Source organism: Telopea speciosissima, chromosome 5 (assembly GCF_018873765.1).
Source record: "Telopea speciosissima isolate NSW1024214 ecotype Mountain lineage chromosome 5, Tspe_v1, whole genome shotgun sequence".
NCBI classification, from domain to species: Eukaryota; Viridiplantae; Streptophyta; class Magnoliopsida; order Proteales; family Proteaceae; genus Telopea; species Telopea speciosissima.
Window position 1 is genome coordinate 9,564,044 of NC_057920.1, and position 13,086 is coordinate 9,577,129.

The 13,086-nt window shown below is 37.4% G+C and overlaps 2 protein-coding genes across 4 annotated transcripts in view; both read right to left on the bottom strand.

Annotated features, from left to right (window-relative positions):
• Nucleotides 1-495: 495 nt before the first annotated feature.
• Nucleotides 496-2,621, bottom strand: LOC122661229 (homeobox-leucine zipper protein ATHB-40-like). Its single transcript, XM_043856573.1, has 3 exons — nt 2,501-2,621; nt 2,070-2,380; nt 496-814 (listed from the first exon to the last, which is right to left on the bottom strand). Exons 1-3 carry the CDS (start codon nt 2,619-2,621, stop codon nt 587-589), a joined length of 660 nt encoding a protein of 219 aa, XP_043712508.1. The 3' UTR covers nt 496-586.
• A 9,855-nt stretch (nt 2,622-12,476) lies between these two features.
• LOC122661749 (lysophospholipid acyltransferase LPEAT1-like) overlaps nt 12,477-13,086 on the bottom strand; it is a 33,306-nt gene continuing 32,696 nt past the window's right edge. For 2 of the 3 annotated variants that reach the window (XM_043857252.1, XM_043857250.1), the window contains one exon: nt 12,722-13,066. In XM_043857252.1, coding sequence (XP_043713187.1) covers nt 12,959-13,066 — 108 coding nt within the window. In that variant the 3' untranslated portion in view covers nt 12,722-12,958. Of the gene's footprint in view, nt 12,552-12,721; nt 13,067-13,086 lie in introns of those variants that run through there. The other variant, XM_043857251.1, reaches the window with a different exon arrangement.

Consider the following 13,086-nt stretch of genomic DNA (forward strand, 5'->3'; position numbering starts at 1 on the left):
TTGATTGTCCCTCGTAAAATCCAGTTAATGAGGTAAGGAGGTCATGCGCACCGCCTTGTGTCTGCGCAACATGGCAGGACGGACAGCCCGCGTCGTAGAAGATCTGGATCCCATTCAGACAGAAGTGGTTCTCTGTCAGGGAGCGCAGCCTATGTTAGCGCTTCTTGTGTTTATCTCTCTTTTTCCCAAAACAAAGGGCAGAGATGTCTTTCCCTAGACGACTGAAAGACATAAGACACATGAGGTAGGCCATGTTCCCGAACAAAGTCCTGTTTTTCTTAATATTTTTCCTTTAGAGAAAGGTTCTTGAGAGGTACACTTTTTTTCTCCCTCTCTCTCTCTCTCTCTCTCTCTCTCTCTAGATGAACCCTCTCTCTTCTTTTTTTTTGGGGGGGGGGGGGGCCGGGATTTAGAGGGAAGAAGCATGAGTAGGAGATGACACTAAAATTAAAATTAATCAGTAGTAACAATTACATAATACCAAACACATATATGTAGAGAACTAACTAGATGATGCTTTACACTAATTAAAAAGTCAGATATATATTTACATGATTAATTAGAGGGGAAAAAAATAAAAATATAATCACAAATCATACAAATTCACCCACTCCATCCCATGAACATAACTAGTTTCAGGTGCATAAAACAGATTTTCAAATCCATCCACTCCAAATCCACCAAGAAACTGTGGATCAGCATCCATGGAGAAACAAGAACTTGCAGGGCTTCCACTTGATACCCCATCACAACGCTCTGAAAGCCTCCTTATTTCTTTCTCTTGCTCTGACATATTCTCTTTAAGCTTTAAAACCTGCAAGCAAGCCCAACAAACCATTTCTATTAATTTAATTTCTTATTAGATAAAGAAGAAGCCAAAGTAGATCCAAAATTTCAAAGTTATTTAATTAGTTAATTTAATCACCCACGTTTTGGTAATTAACTAATTAAGCAATTCAAATCTTTAAATATCTTTTAGAATGAGGAATCTTTATAAATGGGACCACCAATTAGCAATGTCCACATGCATGCTTACCACACATTGTAGTGTATATTAATATGATAATAAGAAACTAAGTGCCAAAATTTATAGATAATTACAAAACCAATGGAGGAATATAAGTATATATCCAATGTCTCAAAACTTGACACCTCTAGCAATTTATGTGTGGACATCTAGGGATTAGTTGTCACTAATCAACTTTGCTTCCCAACTTAGTAAATGGGTCTCGTTTTAATTTCTTAAACATTTCTTTTACTTTAGTGTTTCATTAATTAATATGCCCCCAAAAGACAAGCACAAGTGCCCTAACCCCACACACCCCCCCTCCCCCTTCAATACTTCTCTATCCTCTTTGACACTTACATGGGCTTGAGTTACCATCATCATACCATCATGCTTTATACTAGGAAACAAGTAGTGCACCACTGTATACCATTTAATTAGTAGCATTTGATCTTGAGATTAGTGTAAACAAGAATTAATAATTGTTTTAGTGCACACATTTCCAATAGTTAGTGTTAATGGGTCTTTATCAACAACAACAAAAAAAAAAAAAAGAGTGTTAATGGGTCCACTCATAATAATAATAACCCTCATCAATTTTGATTGTATCAGGTTTCGACCAGTTTCGATCAATTTCAGTAGTTTCGATCAATTTCAACTAGTTCATGACATTTTGAGTTTGACCTAGAAAATACCAGGTTTCGATCGAAATACCTAGAATAACTTGATTTCGAAACCGAGATGAAACCGGCCTCGAAACCAAGCCAAGTGTTATGATAAGAGGAATCAAACCCTAAGATTGGGTGTAGTTAACCCACATTAGAGACTAACTAAAACAAAACCCAATTAAGCTAGTGTTTGCATATCTCAACATGAGAGACACATGGGCTAAGTGTCTAATTGGGAACCAGACCCACCACTTCAAAGGTCAGACCAATATGGAAGGACAAACAATTTTTAAAAGAGAAGAAAACACTTAAAAATCTAACAAAAACAGATCCAAAATATGAGAAATGCCAAGTAAAAGAAGAAATGTTTAAGAGAGGGAGAGAGAAAGGGAAACCTCAGCTTCAAGGCGACATTTCTCAAGGACAGTGGAGTCATGAACAGATTTGAGTTTAGAAAACTCTTCTTCAAGTTTCTTGTTCTTCCATCTAGCCCTACGGTTTTGGAACCAAACAGCAACTTGTCTTGGGTCTAAACCAAGTTCTGTAGCCAAACGATCTTTCTTTTCAGACTCTAACTTGTGTTCATTCCCAAAATTAATCTCTAAAAGATTAACTTGCTCAGCACTTAACTTCCTCTTCCTTGCTGCCATATCTTCAGTTTCTCCTCCTTTGTTCTTCTTTCTCCTTCTACGTGGTTTCCTTTCCCCCCCTACACATCAAAAATAAAACCAAACCAAGTAAAAATCAAAGATTAGTCTAACCCTTCATGGGTTTAATTATTTATCACTTAAAACTAAGTAATTAATTAACCAAACTAATTACCAACCTTCAGTTGAAGCAGCAACTGGATTGTATAAGAAACTTGTAGGGTAGAGTGGACGAGGCATGAGAAGCATTTGAGCTCCTCCTTGATGAGTTGGGTTTCTTATCATTTTCTTCTCTTCCATTCTAAGTGCATAACCAAGCTCTCTAAGTGGGTTTTTCTTTTAAACTTTTTTTTTTTGGGTCAAATTTTTCTTACAAGGACGGACTGAAAGAGGAGTGCAGGAGGGAGAGGAGAGGGAGAGGGAGAGGATGAGAAGACATCAAAGAGGAATAGTCTTATTTATAAAGGTCTGAGTTACGAAATCACCCTTGGTTTTTGTGTATTTATCCACACTGTAGCCTTTCTATATTGGGATCTTTTAGATGATGATAATCAAACTGAATCAACTTATATCAGTCAAAATGGAAAGCCATGAAGCTTGGAGATGAGTTGTTGTGGGACCCTATAAAAGAAGGGATAAAAGGGTGTTTTGGTCATTTCATTTATTCCTCACAAGGACTATTTTTATGAAGGGTAGTATGGGGATAAGAGTGAGGATGATGTGGGTGTTGACGTAAGAAGGGAATATAGGAAATGATGAGAGAGAAAAGAGAGTGGGAACCCAACACCCAATTGGCTTTTAGGGAGTAAAAGACTAAAAGGTTTGGCGTGGGCAAAGAAAGAACCATGGAATTTTATAAAACCCCTTAAATTAAGTTTTTAAGGGTTAGGATCCCAAAAAAAACACCCTCCTTAATTTAACCTTTAAACCATCCTGGAAGTCTCAAGTAATGAGGTAGGAGACTTGTCTCTAGATTTGGGTCCTAACTCCTAATCCAACACCACTCCCATCACATGGTTTCCATTGCTAATTCCCACTCTCTCGTGTTGATGACTTGACATGCTCTCTCTCTCTTATCCAACTTTTATTTGATTTGGGTTTTCTTTATTTTCTAGTGTTTATGTAATAGAGTTTAATTTGATCGGTTCGGTTAGGTTTTGGTCCGATTGAATTGGTTTTGGTCTATTACTTAATCAACCCAAAATCAAACTGTTAAAAAAGTTTTGGTTTTGGTTTTGGTTTTGATTTCAATCTAGTTTCTTATCTGCTTTTGTTATTGATTTGTAATCGGGCTACTATCAGGTTTTGTTCTTTTTCTGTTTAAGTCAGTGCATTTGCCTGTTCGATTTGGTTTTGATTTCTATCAGTTTCATAAAATTCTTATTCGAAACCAAACCAATAAAGATTTTATTAGATCAAGACTGAACCGGTCGATTTTGATACCCTTATAGTGTAAGATTCTTTCCTTGATTATGTTTATCTTTAAGGGGTTTCTTAGATAAATCTTTGGTTTGTACCCTATCTGTCTAGTTAGCTCTTTTATATGTGTTTTGTGTGTGTGGCTCGAGATTTAGAGATTGTGAGTGTGTTTTGGGTGAAGATATTATCTTAAGAGGGCCCAATATGTCCACCTGGCTGACCTTACAAGGAAGCTAAAACTTTTCATCTAGAATTAATGTTTATAATGAATAATAGATTTGACCATCTCCAAATTTTGTGTTTATCACTCAACAAAGGACCTTTACACTTCATTTTCAATGGAAAAAAGCTTAACTAGTGATTGGTGTTTAGTACAATTTTTATCACCAAAATTAAGGGGGTGGGGGTGGGGGGGGGTGGGGGTGGGCTCCTGTCTAGCACCCTGCCCAGACTGCACGTGCAGTGCCAGATACAGTGAGGCGTGAAAAGACCGCCCTCACTTCTGCCCGAGCGCCTTGTCTGAGCAAGAGTGAGACAGTCTTATCACGTCTCACTATGTCCGACGCTACATATGCAACCAGGGTAGGATGCTGGACAGAATCCTTTTCAAGTGGGGGTGGGGATGGGGGGTCAAAGAAGCTCCAATTAAAGTAGAAATATAATTTAATCCAGACCATTCAACATGTGGACCCATTTCCACCGATCAAGTGATCCTGGTTCACTCAAATGGGTTAATTTCTTGCTTTTGGTCTGCAAGTTGGGAGTGGGAGTACTGATGTCTGAGTACAACCAACCAATGGGTTAGGGATGGCCCACATAGCTGAGGTAAGGAAGGGTATTTTTTTTATTTTTTAATTTATTTACTTTAATCACTCTGGGAAAAGCACATGGAGTTGGAAATTTGGGATCCAAAACCCTAAAAAGCTTTTTGATACGTGTCAACACTTAAAACCAGTTTGGGGGACCACTGACCTTAATAGCCCAAACGTGCCAACCCATAGTTAAATGTAGCCGCCACAACCCACATTAGCTTTACTTACATTTCATGGATTCTTTTATCAAAAAAAAAAAAAAAAACATTTCATGGATTCCCTTTTATACTCATGCAAATGGTTTGAATGTGAAACCTAACTAGAGATGGGAACAGTAAATGGACCCTTGTGTTGTCCAAGGAAAAACAAAAAAATCCTCTGCTGTGTCATAATCTTGTGGTGTCCCGTAGTTCGGGTTTAAGAGTTCGACACATGAAAAATGTGACATCCAATGGTGTCAAGTTCGAGAAAAAAACAAAAATAATAAAATATAACTGGATCAATCAAACTTGCACCATTAGATGAAGCATCTTCTACCACATGTCTAGTTCTCAAGTCCGAATTGCAAGGCATCGCAAGATTAAGACACTGTAGTCTGTAGAGGATTTTAATCCGTGAGTGCATGGTCTAAAGAATCAAAATCAGATCCTGGGTTAGATTCGTGTCCAATTCCAATCGATTCGATCCATATTGGATTTTTAGGGTTTTTCATCTGCATGGTTTTAGGAATCAATATTGGATATGGGATTGGTTTCGGCAGATACCAATCCAGATCGGCCAATATCGGACAGATTTACCTTTGGTTTTTCATAAAAAAAATTTGACATTTTTACCCTTGATTCTTACCGATCTAGACCAAGTACCCATTTAATTTTTAGGTACTTTGAAGTTTGAACCCTACCTTATCTTCTATCTCTATTGCTATTTGTACGACCTGGCTTGGGAACATCAGAAGCCAATTTCTAGCTTCTTTAGGGCAAATATAGTAATGGGCTTATCTTCTTCTGTCTTGCTTACTAGAGACTTTCTCCAATTGCTCATTTCTGCAAATATGGAACCTCTCTCTCTCTCTCTCTCCACACTCAACTGGTTAGAGTAATGAGGGCTTGACGTGTCAGTGGCCCATGAAAACCCAAAGTAAGGATGGACAAAGGACCATGTGGTATTAGAATGACACGTGGATCCATTCCTACCCAACCCATGAACATACACTGAATCTGACCCTGTAGAGTTAAGGGTGTCGGTGTGTGTCATATGTGAAAACAAAGATCAGTGATTGGTGTTGAGATGACATATCCCTATTTACCTTTAAGGGACTCATCACCATTGGAAGAAGGGAGGCTTCTTCATCAAAGTCTTCATCTTTCCTTCTATAGAATCAATCCTATAAGATAAGAGAACAACCTACTTGGCCAAGAAGGGTTAGTATCTATTTCAAGAGGAACCTTAATTAGATGAGTTAAAATTTTAAAAACCCATTTAGGGTTTTGTTTAATTTGTTGATTAAGAAAGGTTTTAAGGGATAAGGATGACATGAGAGTGTGAAAGGAGAGATTCCATTAAAAAATAATTAATGAGAAAACTAGAAGCTTAGGAATAGTTTAATCTTAGAACAGTAAACACTTAGGGGAAAGAGGATTTGAAGGAGATACGCATGGGTTAAGAGAGGAAGTTGGGATTCCCCCCCACCATCTTCACATGCCTTGGACATTACTTTATACAAGAAATCTCCACCTTACCTTGATCATTAGATTCTAATTAAAAAATTAATTTATAATTAAACATTAAATTAAGGGGTTGTCATGTTTATCCCGACACCTACAACCCTTGTTTCCCAATCTTCCAACTTCTTCTTGAGTTTCAGCCATTCTGGCAAACAACTACGTATTCAGGTCTTTTCCTCCTCCACCCCCACCACCACATAATTAGCTTACCAAATGCTAATCCTTTTGATGGGTTTTAAAGCTAATTTAGTAATTTAAGCTTTGGCATATACCTCTTTTACACCTAAGCTTTCATTGTTTTGTTTCACTTTTAATTTTTCTATATTGGTTATATAAAGAGCTAAGTGTGATTAATTTAACTTCAATAATTGATACTTTATCATTAAGCCACTTTCTATTTTTCTAATTTTTTTTCTTTGAAGTCATTAGGTCACTTGATTCCCTCTTTGCATGCATTGCATCTTCCTATTCTTTGAGAGATATGAAAGTCTTCTTTTCTTTGATTAGAAATGAAAGTAAGTCTTCATCACCTTGGGGAAAAAAAAATTAGGTCTAAAAAATAAAGCTTTCTAATCCCCCCTTCTTCCAAAAAAAAAAAAAAAAAGCAAAAAAAGGTAAGGACAAGCACTTGATAGGGATGTGAGTGCCTCTACAATAAGGTTGGAAAAGGACCAGTATTGATGGTGCCACCAATGCTGCTCCTTGTCAATTTGTCTGTAATGTGACACTCAAATACATTTCCTTGTTTCCCTCCCTCCAATATCCATTTTTAGGTAGAGTATTTCATGAGGAATCCTAGTTCCTAATCAAATAAATCTAGGGGAGAAGTATCTACATATTGTTATTGGTGAAGTCTAATCTCAGTTCTAATCTAGAAAGTATTGTGGTGATTCTTTGATAGGTCGTTTCTTCTTTGAGATGCATCACAAGGGTCAAAAAGTGCATTTACGGTGCTGATATCTAAAGGGCTCATCGAGAGCTTCGATTTGATATGTATTCCACCCTATATTGGTTCGGACCAAACTGGGTGGGTTTCTACGAGCAATTTTGTACTTTCTGGGGTTTAGGGTTTTCTTATATATTGTTGTTATCTCTTTGATAGATGGTGAGAGAGGATTTGTATTTGCTTTACAGAAATAGCGGATTCATACTGTCGCTCGGCCGTGGATATAACCTTATTTCTTGGGGGTGAACCGCATAAATTCTTGTCTTCTCTTTCTCTTTGTATTTCTTCAGTAAAATCGTCATTCTGCTGCGTTGTTTTCCTAGCACATATTATCCCATTTATATTTGCATCTTCTACTTCAAGTCAATAGTTTAACGAAAAGAAAAAAAAAAAAAAAAAAAAAAAAAAAACTACATTTAATGAGAGAGACTTTGAAAAGGAAAAACACAAAGACAACGTGTATTTCCTTTTCCTGAATGAGTTTTTTTTTTTTTTTTTTAAATGAAACCGACCATGTAATTACTCCTTGATTTATGCCTTAATTTTTGGTGAGGGATAATAGGTGTGGTAAGCATCAAGTCCAAGATCAATAGCTTATACCATTAATTATAAAGCAAATTAGCCTATATAATATAGCTTACACATATATATACAAGGTGGGCGGCTTTGGGTCTTTGAGGAGTGGAGTGATTAAAAGATGGGATTTGGGAACTCAAACTAGAAAAGAAAGATTGGGCAGCTGTAATGTCCAAATGAATAAAATAGAGAGAGATTTTTTTTTTCTTGACGAAGTTCTCTAGTATTGGATGGAGAAAGGTCTGGTCCCTAACTAAAGCCAAATCTACTTCCATAATCCCTATATTATAACAATCACAAAAGTAAAAGCAATTCTTTTAGATGGTTTCTTGGAAGGGGACCTTATAGTCAGACAGAGAAAAAGAGATAGAGAGAGAGAGACTTCATTTCTTTCCGAGGATTAAGAAAGATTGTTAGGAGTGGAAAAGGGTTTAGGGCAGGAAAAATGACTAAATGAGATAAGACGTGGTGGGGGCATCAGGCATGGCTCATTGACACAAAAAGCCTTCAATCTTTTTTCTCTTGTTCCAAGCTGTTTTATAGCTTGTGTTGCACATGACCCACACTTGATTTTTTTTTTTTTCTTTTCTCTTTAATAAGCTTGATCTTTAATAAAGAAAGTAATATTGTTCATAAGAAAGTTAATATGTAGAAAGCTAGATACAAGGTGTCAAGGCCATGGGTGATGAGAAGGGGTGGGAATGGACTTCATCAGCTCTTGATTTGCGCTCAGACCTTCTTGGTCAACCATCCTTTTTGTGCCGCATGGTCGAGCCCCAAAAGAATGCCATGTACAACATTCAATTGATGTCCTATACTCAAAAACCTTACAATAGCTAAAATGAATGTCCATCTAACAAAATGCAAGAAGCCCAATCAAAAGTGTTTAGAACTGAGTTAGTGACTTCAGCTCAAATAAGGATAGGATACTTTAGCACTGATAAAATAGTAGAATCAATACAAGTGGGACCCCAAGGGAGTAGCTCAGTTAGCAAAGACCAACACCTCATAATTAAGAGGTCATGAGTTCAAATCTCTTTGGGGCCTACCTAACAAAAAATATATATATACAAGTGGGACAAGTATCAACATACGAGACTACACAGGGAGACAAGGGATGATAGAAGAAGGGAGAGTGATTGGGAAGGGTCAGGTTTAGTCAACCCCGAACAACCTTGTTTGTAGAGTCACTGGAGAAGAACTCAGTTCTCATCCCCAAAGGACCTGCAGCAGCCTAGATTCATTTAGACCAATTGCAAGATAAAGAAGAGGCCACAGAGACTCAACACCTGTTCCACAAATGACACAGGTGGTGTGATGGGTTTTAAACCTCTCAACTTTAGAAAGAGAGCAAATCCAACAATCATCCAAACCTGTAAAAGAAACTCTAGTAACACATGATTAACAATCTCATGAAGAATGAAACAACTTAGTGAGGGATGATTCCAACTACCATCAGCTAAGAAATCCTTAACAAGATAGTCAAGCGCATCAATTCTTGTATCATAAGGTATCACATGATCAGGGACGGATGGGATCCAAGGATCTCACCAGAAAAAAGAGGCAACACTATTCCCAATAGAATGAATCACCATCTTCTTAAGAGAGGGTAAGACATGGGCTAAGCTATTCTAGGTTCTTGACCCTCTCTTAGCCAAAACCTTGGGATGGAAAATGGATTTGTTTGCAAATACTTGGCCTTTAAGACTTGGGCCACATAATGTCGAGGTTTCAGTGATAAGTTTCCATCCTAATTTTAGAAGTAAGGCCTGATCATGATGAGAGACCTTACGAAATCCCAGATCACTAGCAAAACAAGGTCTACAAATAGAATCCCAAGAAATCAAATGAAGCTTTTTATTTTTTCCCGAATCCCTATTCCAAAATCTAAGACAAATAGAATCCAAACTTCGACAAATTTTAGCAGACAAGGTAAACCAAGAAATCAAATAAGCAGGCATACAAGAAAGAACAAACCGAATCATCACTTTTCGGCCAACAAAAGAAAGAAAATTCGATTTCCTAGAAGACAAACGAACTTGCACTCTTTTGATAATAGGAGCAAAATCCTTAATTACACTTGCTCTTCTTCTTCACTACCTTTACAGATGTTTCTTTGTTTCATGTTCCTCTTGTTGGAACACATGTCTACATGTCCACCAAGGGTTTAGCCATATGTCATTTTGTCAGTAGGATAATATTTTACTATTTTTGTCACAACTTGTTTGCAATTCCTTCATGATCCAAGACATTGTCTAATAAAACTTGGGACCAAGTTTCTTCTCCCCCCACGGTAATGTTAGGACTTTGGTAGAACTCATCGTTAAAAGCTAGTCAATTAAAAAGGTATACTAGTCCTTATAAGTCTTAATATCAGACTACTCACATCAGATCTAAGATCAATTGCTTTCGCATGAAACCCTAAAAGGTGAAAGAAAATTCCCTTCACCATGGCCATTGATATTGTTAGATTTGACATGGGAAGTGATAGTTTTGATCTTTTACAATAGAGGATGAGAGGTAATAAGGATACAGCAATCCAATCACATGGTCACATCACCAACAATGAATTTTCCTTCTATACCAGTGAAGGAAAGATTAATCCTCAAAATTTTCTTTATTATTGTTTTTTTCTCTTATACACAGTTGTGTATCATGAATGGTTAATATTTCATTTGCTCGATAGGTGCCAAAGAAGTAGATATTCCTATCGAATGAGTGAAATGTTTGACGGCTCATAATACACGACCATGTATGAAACTTGTCAGCAACAAATAATCCAAATAAAGAGAGATAGAATGAAGGGTGGGCCATGGTGCAATAGTAAAATTTGTTCAATTGTGATCAAGTGGTCACGGATTCGAATCTGAAAACAGCATCTTTGAGAAAGCACGGGAAGAGACTGTGTACATTATGACCCTCCCCAGACCCCGCAGTGGTAGAAGCCTCGTGCACTCAACTGATTACGTCCCTTAAGGAAAGATAAGTATGGGCTACAAAACCTTACAACCCCTTCACCAATTTTAAGTCAAATCTTTAATAACACGCCAAGTCCATTAGCTGAACAATGATGATAGCACGACAAAGTGACGATAAATAAGTAACATTGGTGACGTTACAGTCTTTGAATACCTCATAACTAAAGCATAAAGCATTGCATGTCATGGATATGATATAATACTATTAGCATAGAAAATTAAGTTTACCAATGCCTCAGGCCCTCAGGTCAGATCAGAAATCATGTTTAAGCATTCATGGAAAGTTTAGGGTCCAGTCTGGGTAACTTGATGGGTACACGTCCACCTTAAGTAAAGTTTTTTTTTTTTTTTTTTTTAATGTTAAAGCCTAAAAGTTGCATTTCACTGAGTTATTCTTTTAAAGTAAATAAAAGTAAAGTAAGCTTTATAGCACCGGAGGAATTGCTCTATTACCTATCAAAAAAGAAAAAACCAGTGACTAAGGGGTTGAGGAAATGAACAAAGGGCATCAACTAGACCACCAGACACGTTGGGAAAATACCAAATGGTTCAGATTTAAATCTTAAAGGACCTCACTAAAGTAAACCTCTTTGGGTTTAATCATAGTTCAAAACTATAGATAAAAAAACAAAAAATCTTCTCAAGTGCCTTGCAGTTCGGCCTTGAGAGCTTGGCACGTGGAAGATGAGAGATCCAATAGTGCCAATCTTAAGAAGAGAAAAAAAAACTAGGTCGATCGAGATCGCACCGTTGGATGAAACATATTCCACATGTCGAGCTCTCAAGCACAAACTGCAAGACACCACAAGATGAAGGAATTGCAGAGGAGTTTAATCCCGAAACTATGCCATACTTTTAGCTGGGAGCATCAGTTGATGCTTCCTGGTTCAAACAAGCGGGAGCAAAACCATTGAATCAGATGATTCTTTGGTTTTTCCAGGGTTTAGGCAAATTCTGAACGATTTCCAGCCAATTCCAACTGGGTCAGAATCAGAATCAACAGAAAGAGGAAAGAACCATTTCCCAATCATTTCTAAATCTGAAATCTCAGCTTTAGTAGCAAAAGAAGCCTTATGAAGCACTGCGAACACTTTAACCCAATTGTAGCAATGTTAAACCTCAGCCACAAGCTAATCAACTTAGAAAGAAGGGGAGAAAATTCTGTGAATCATTGAATTTCCACTTTGTTAACAGAACTAGACATCTCACATTTTTAGTCTGATCCATGGTATTCCCTATTCTCCCTAACATAACAGCTCTATAACAGCCACAGAAAAATGACACTAACAAAAAACATAAAGCAAATTCCTCGCCCAGCTCCCAGAGAGTATAATGTAACAAAAACAAAATAGAGGAAAATTGGATCATGGAACCAACTGCTTCAATAACATAACAAACATCAGCACCCCCACACGTGCTGCTTTTGTGGCAATGGTAATGCCTAGTCACGCTGCGGAAGTTCTAAAACATTCTACGGAAGCCAGTGCAGGCAAGGTCGTAGATGAGAAGGGTGACGGAATGGACAGTCTAGGGAAAGAACACTAATAAAACACAGGACAATCGAAACCATGAGTTGTCGAAAATATAGGTACAACCAGATGCTAGAAAGACCCCAAAACTCTACAAACATTTCTCCAAGGTCTAGGCATCTACAGTTTCACAAAGGTAGGACAGCAATAATAGCTCAGTGGAAAAAATAATTAATTTTCCTTTTCTTTCCTGTAACATACAGAATTTACAGATCGCGAATCCGAATTAGCTTTGGCAAAACAAACCTGCAGCAAGACCAAAGAGATGTTTCAGTTTAACAAATGCAGATTTTCTCTCACACGGTTGTAGGGCATTTAACAATCTATGATGGAGAAACACATTGAGGACTAAGTACTATTTTCCCCATTTGTACGGTGGAACAAACCAGGATGAAGCATTGGGGAGTAGATTCATAGACACAAGGAAAACATAAAGAACACTTCATAAATAAAGGACCAGGAGCCAAATTCAAACTTTCAGAAAGGATTTTACTTATGAAATTTGAAAATTACACCACAATAATAGAACACTGATGTTTGACTAAATGGGTGTAGAGAAAACCACCCCTTGCTGTGCAACCATGGGAAAATACACAAAGGAACCAAGAAACCCAGCTGTGAATAGGAATGATTTGCGAGGCCAACTATTTTTTTCAATCGTCTTTTTGATGTAAAACGCTAGGTTGGCTATTATTACCATTGAGCGCAGCATGATAGATTCGCTTCTCAGCCAATCCAATATCTGACATTACTAAATTACCCTGCAGGTCAACGAGAACAA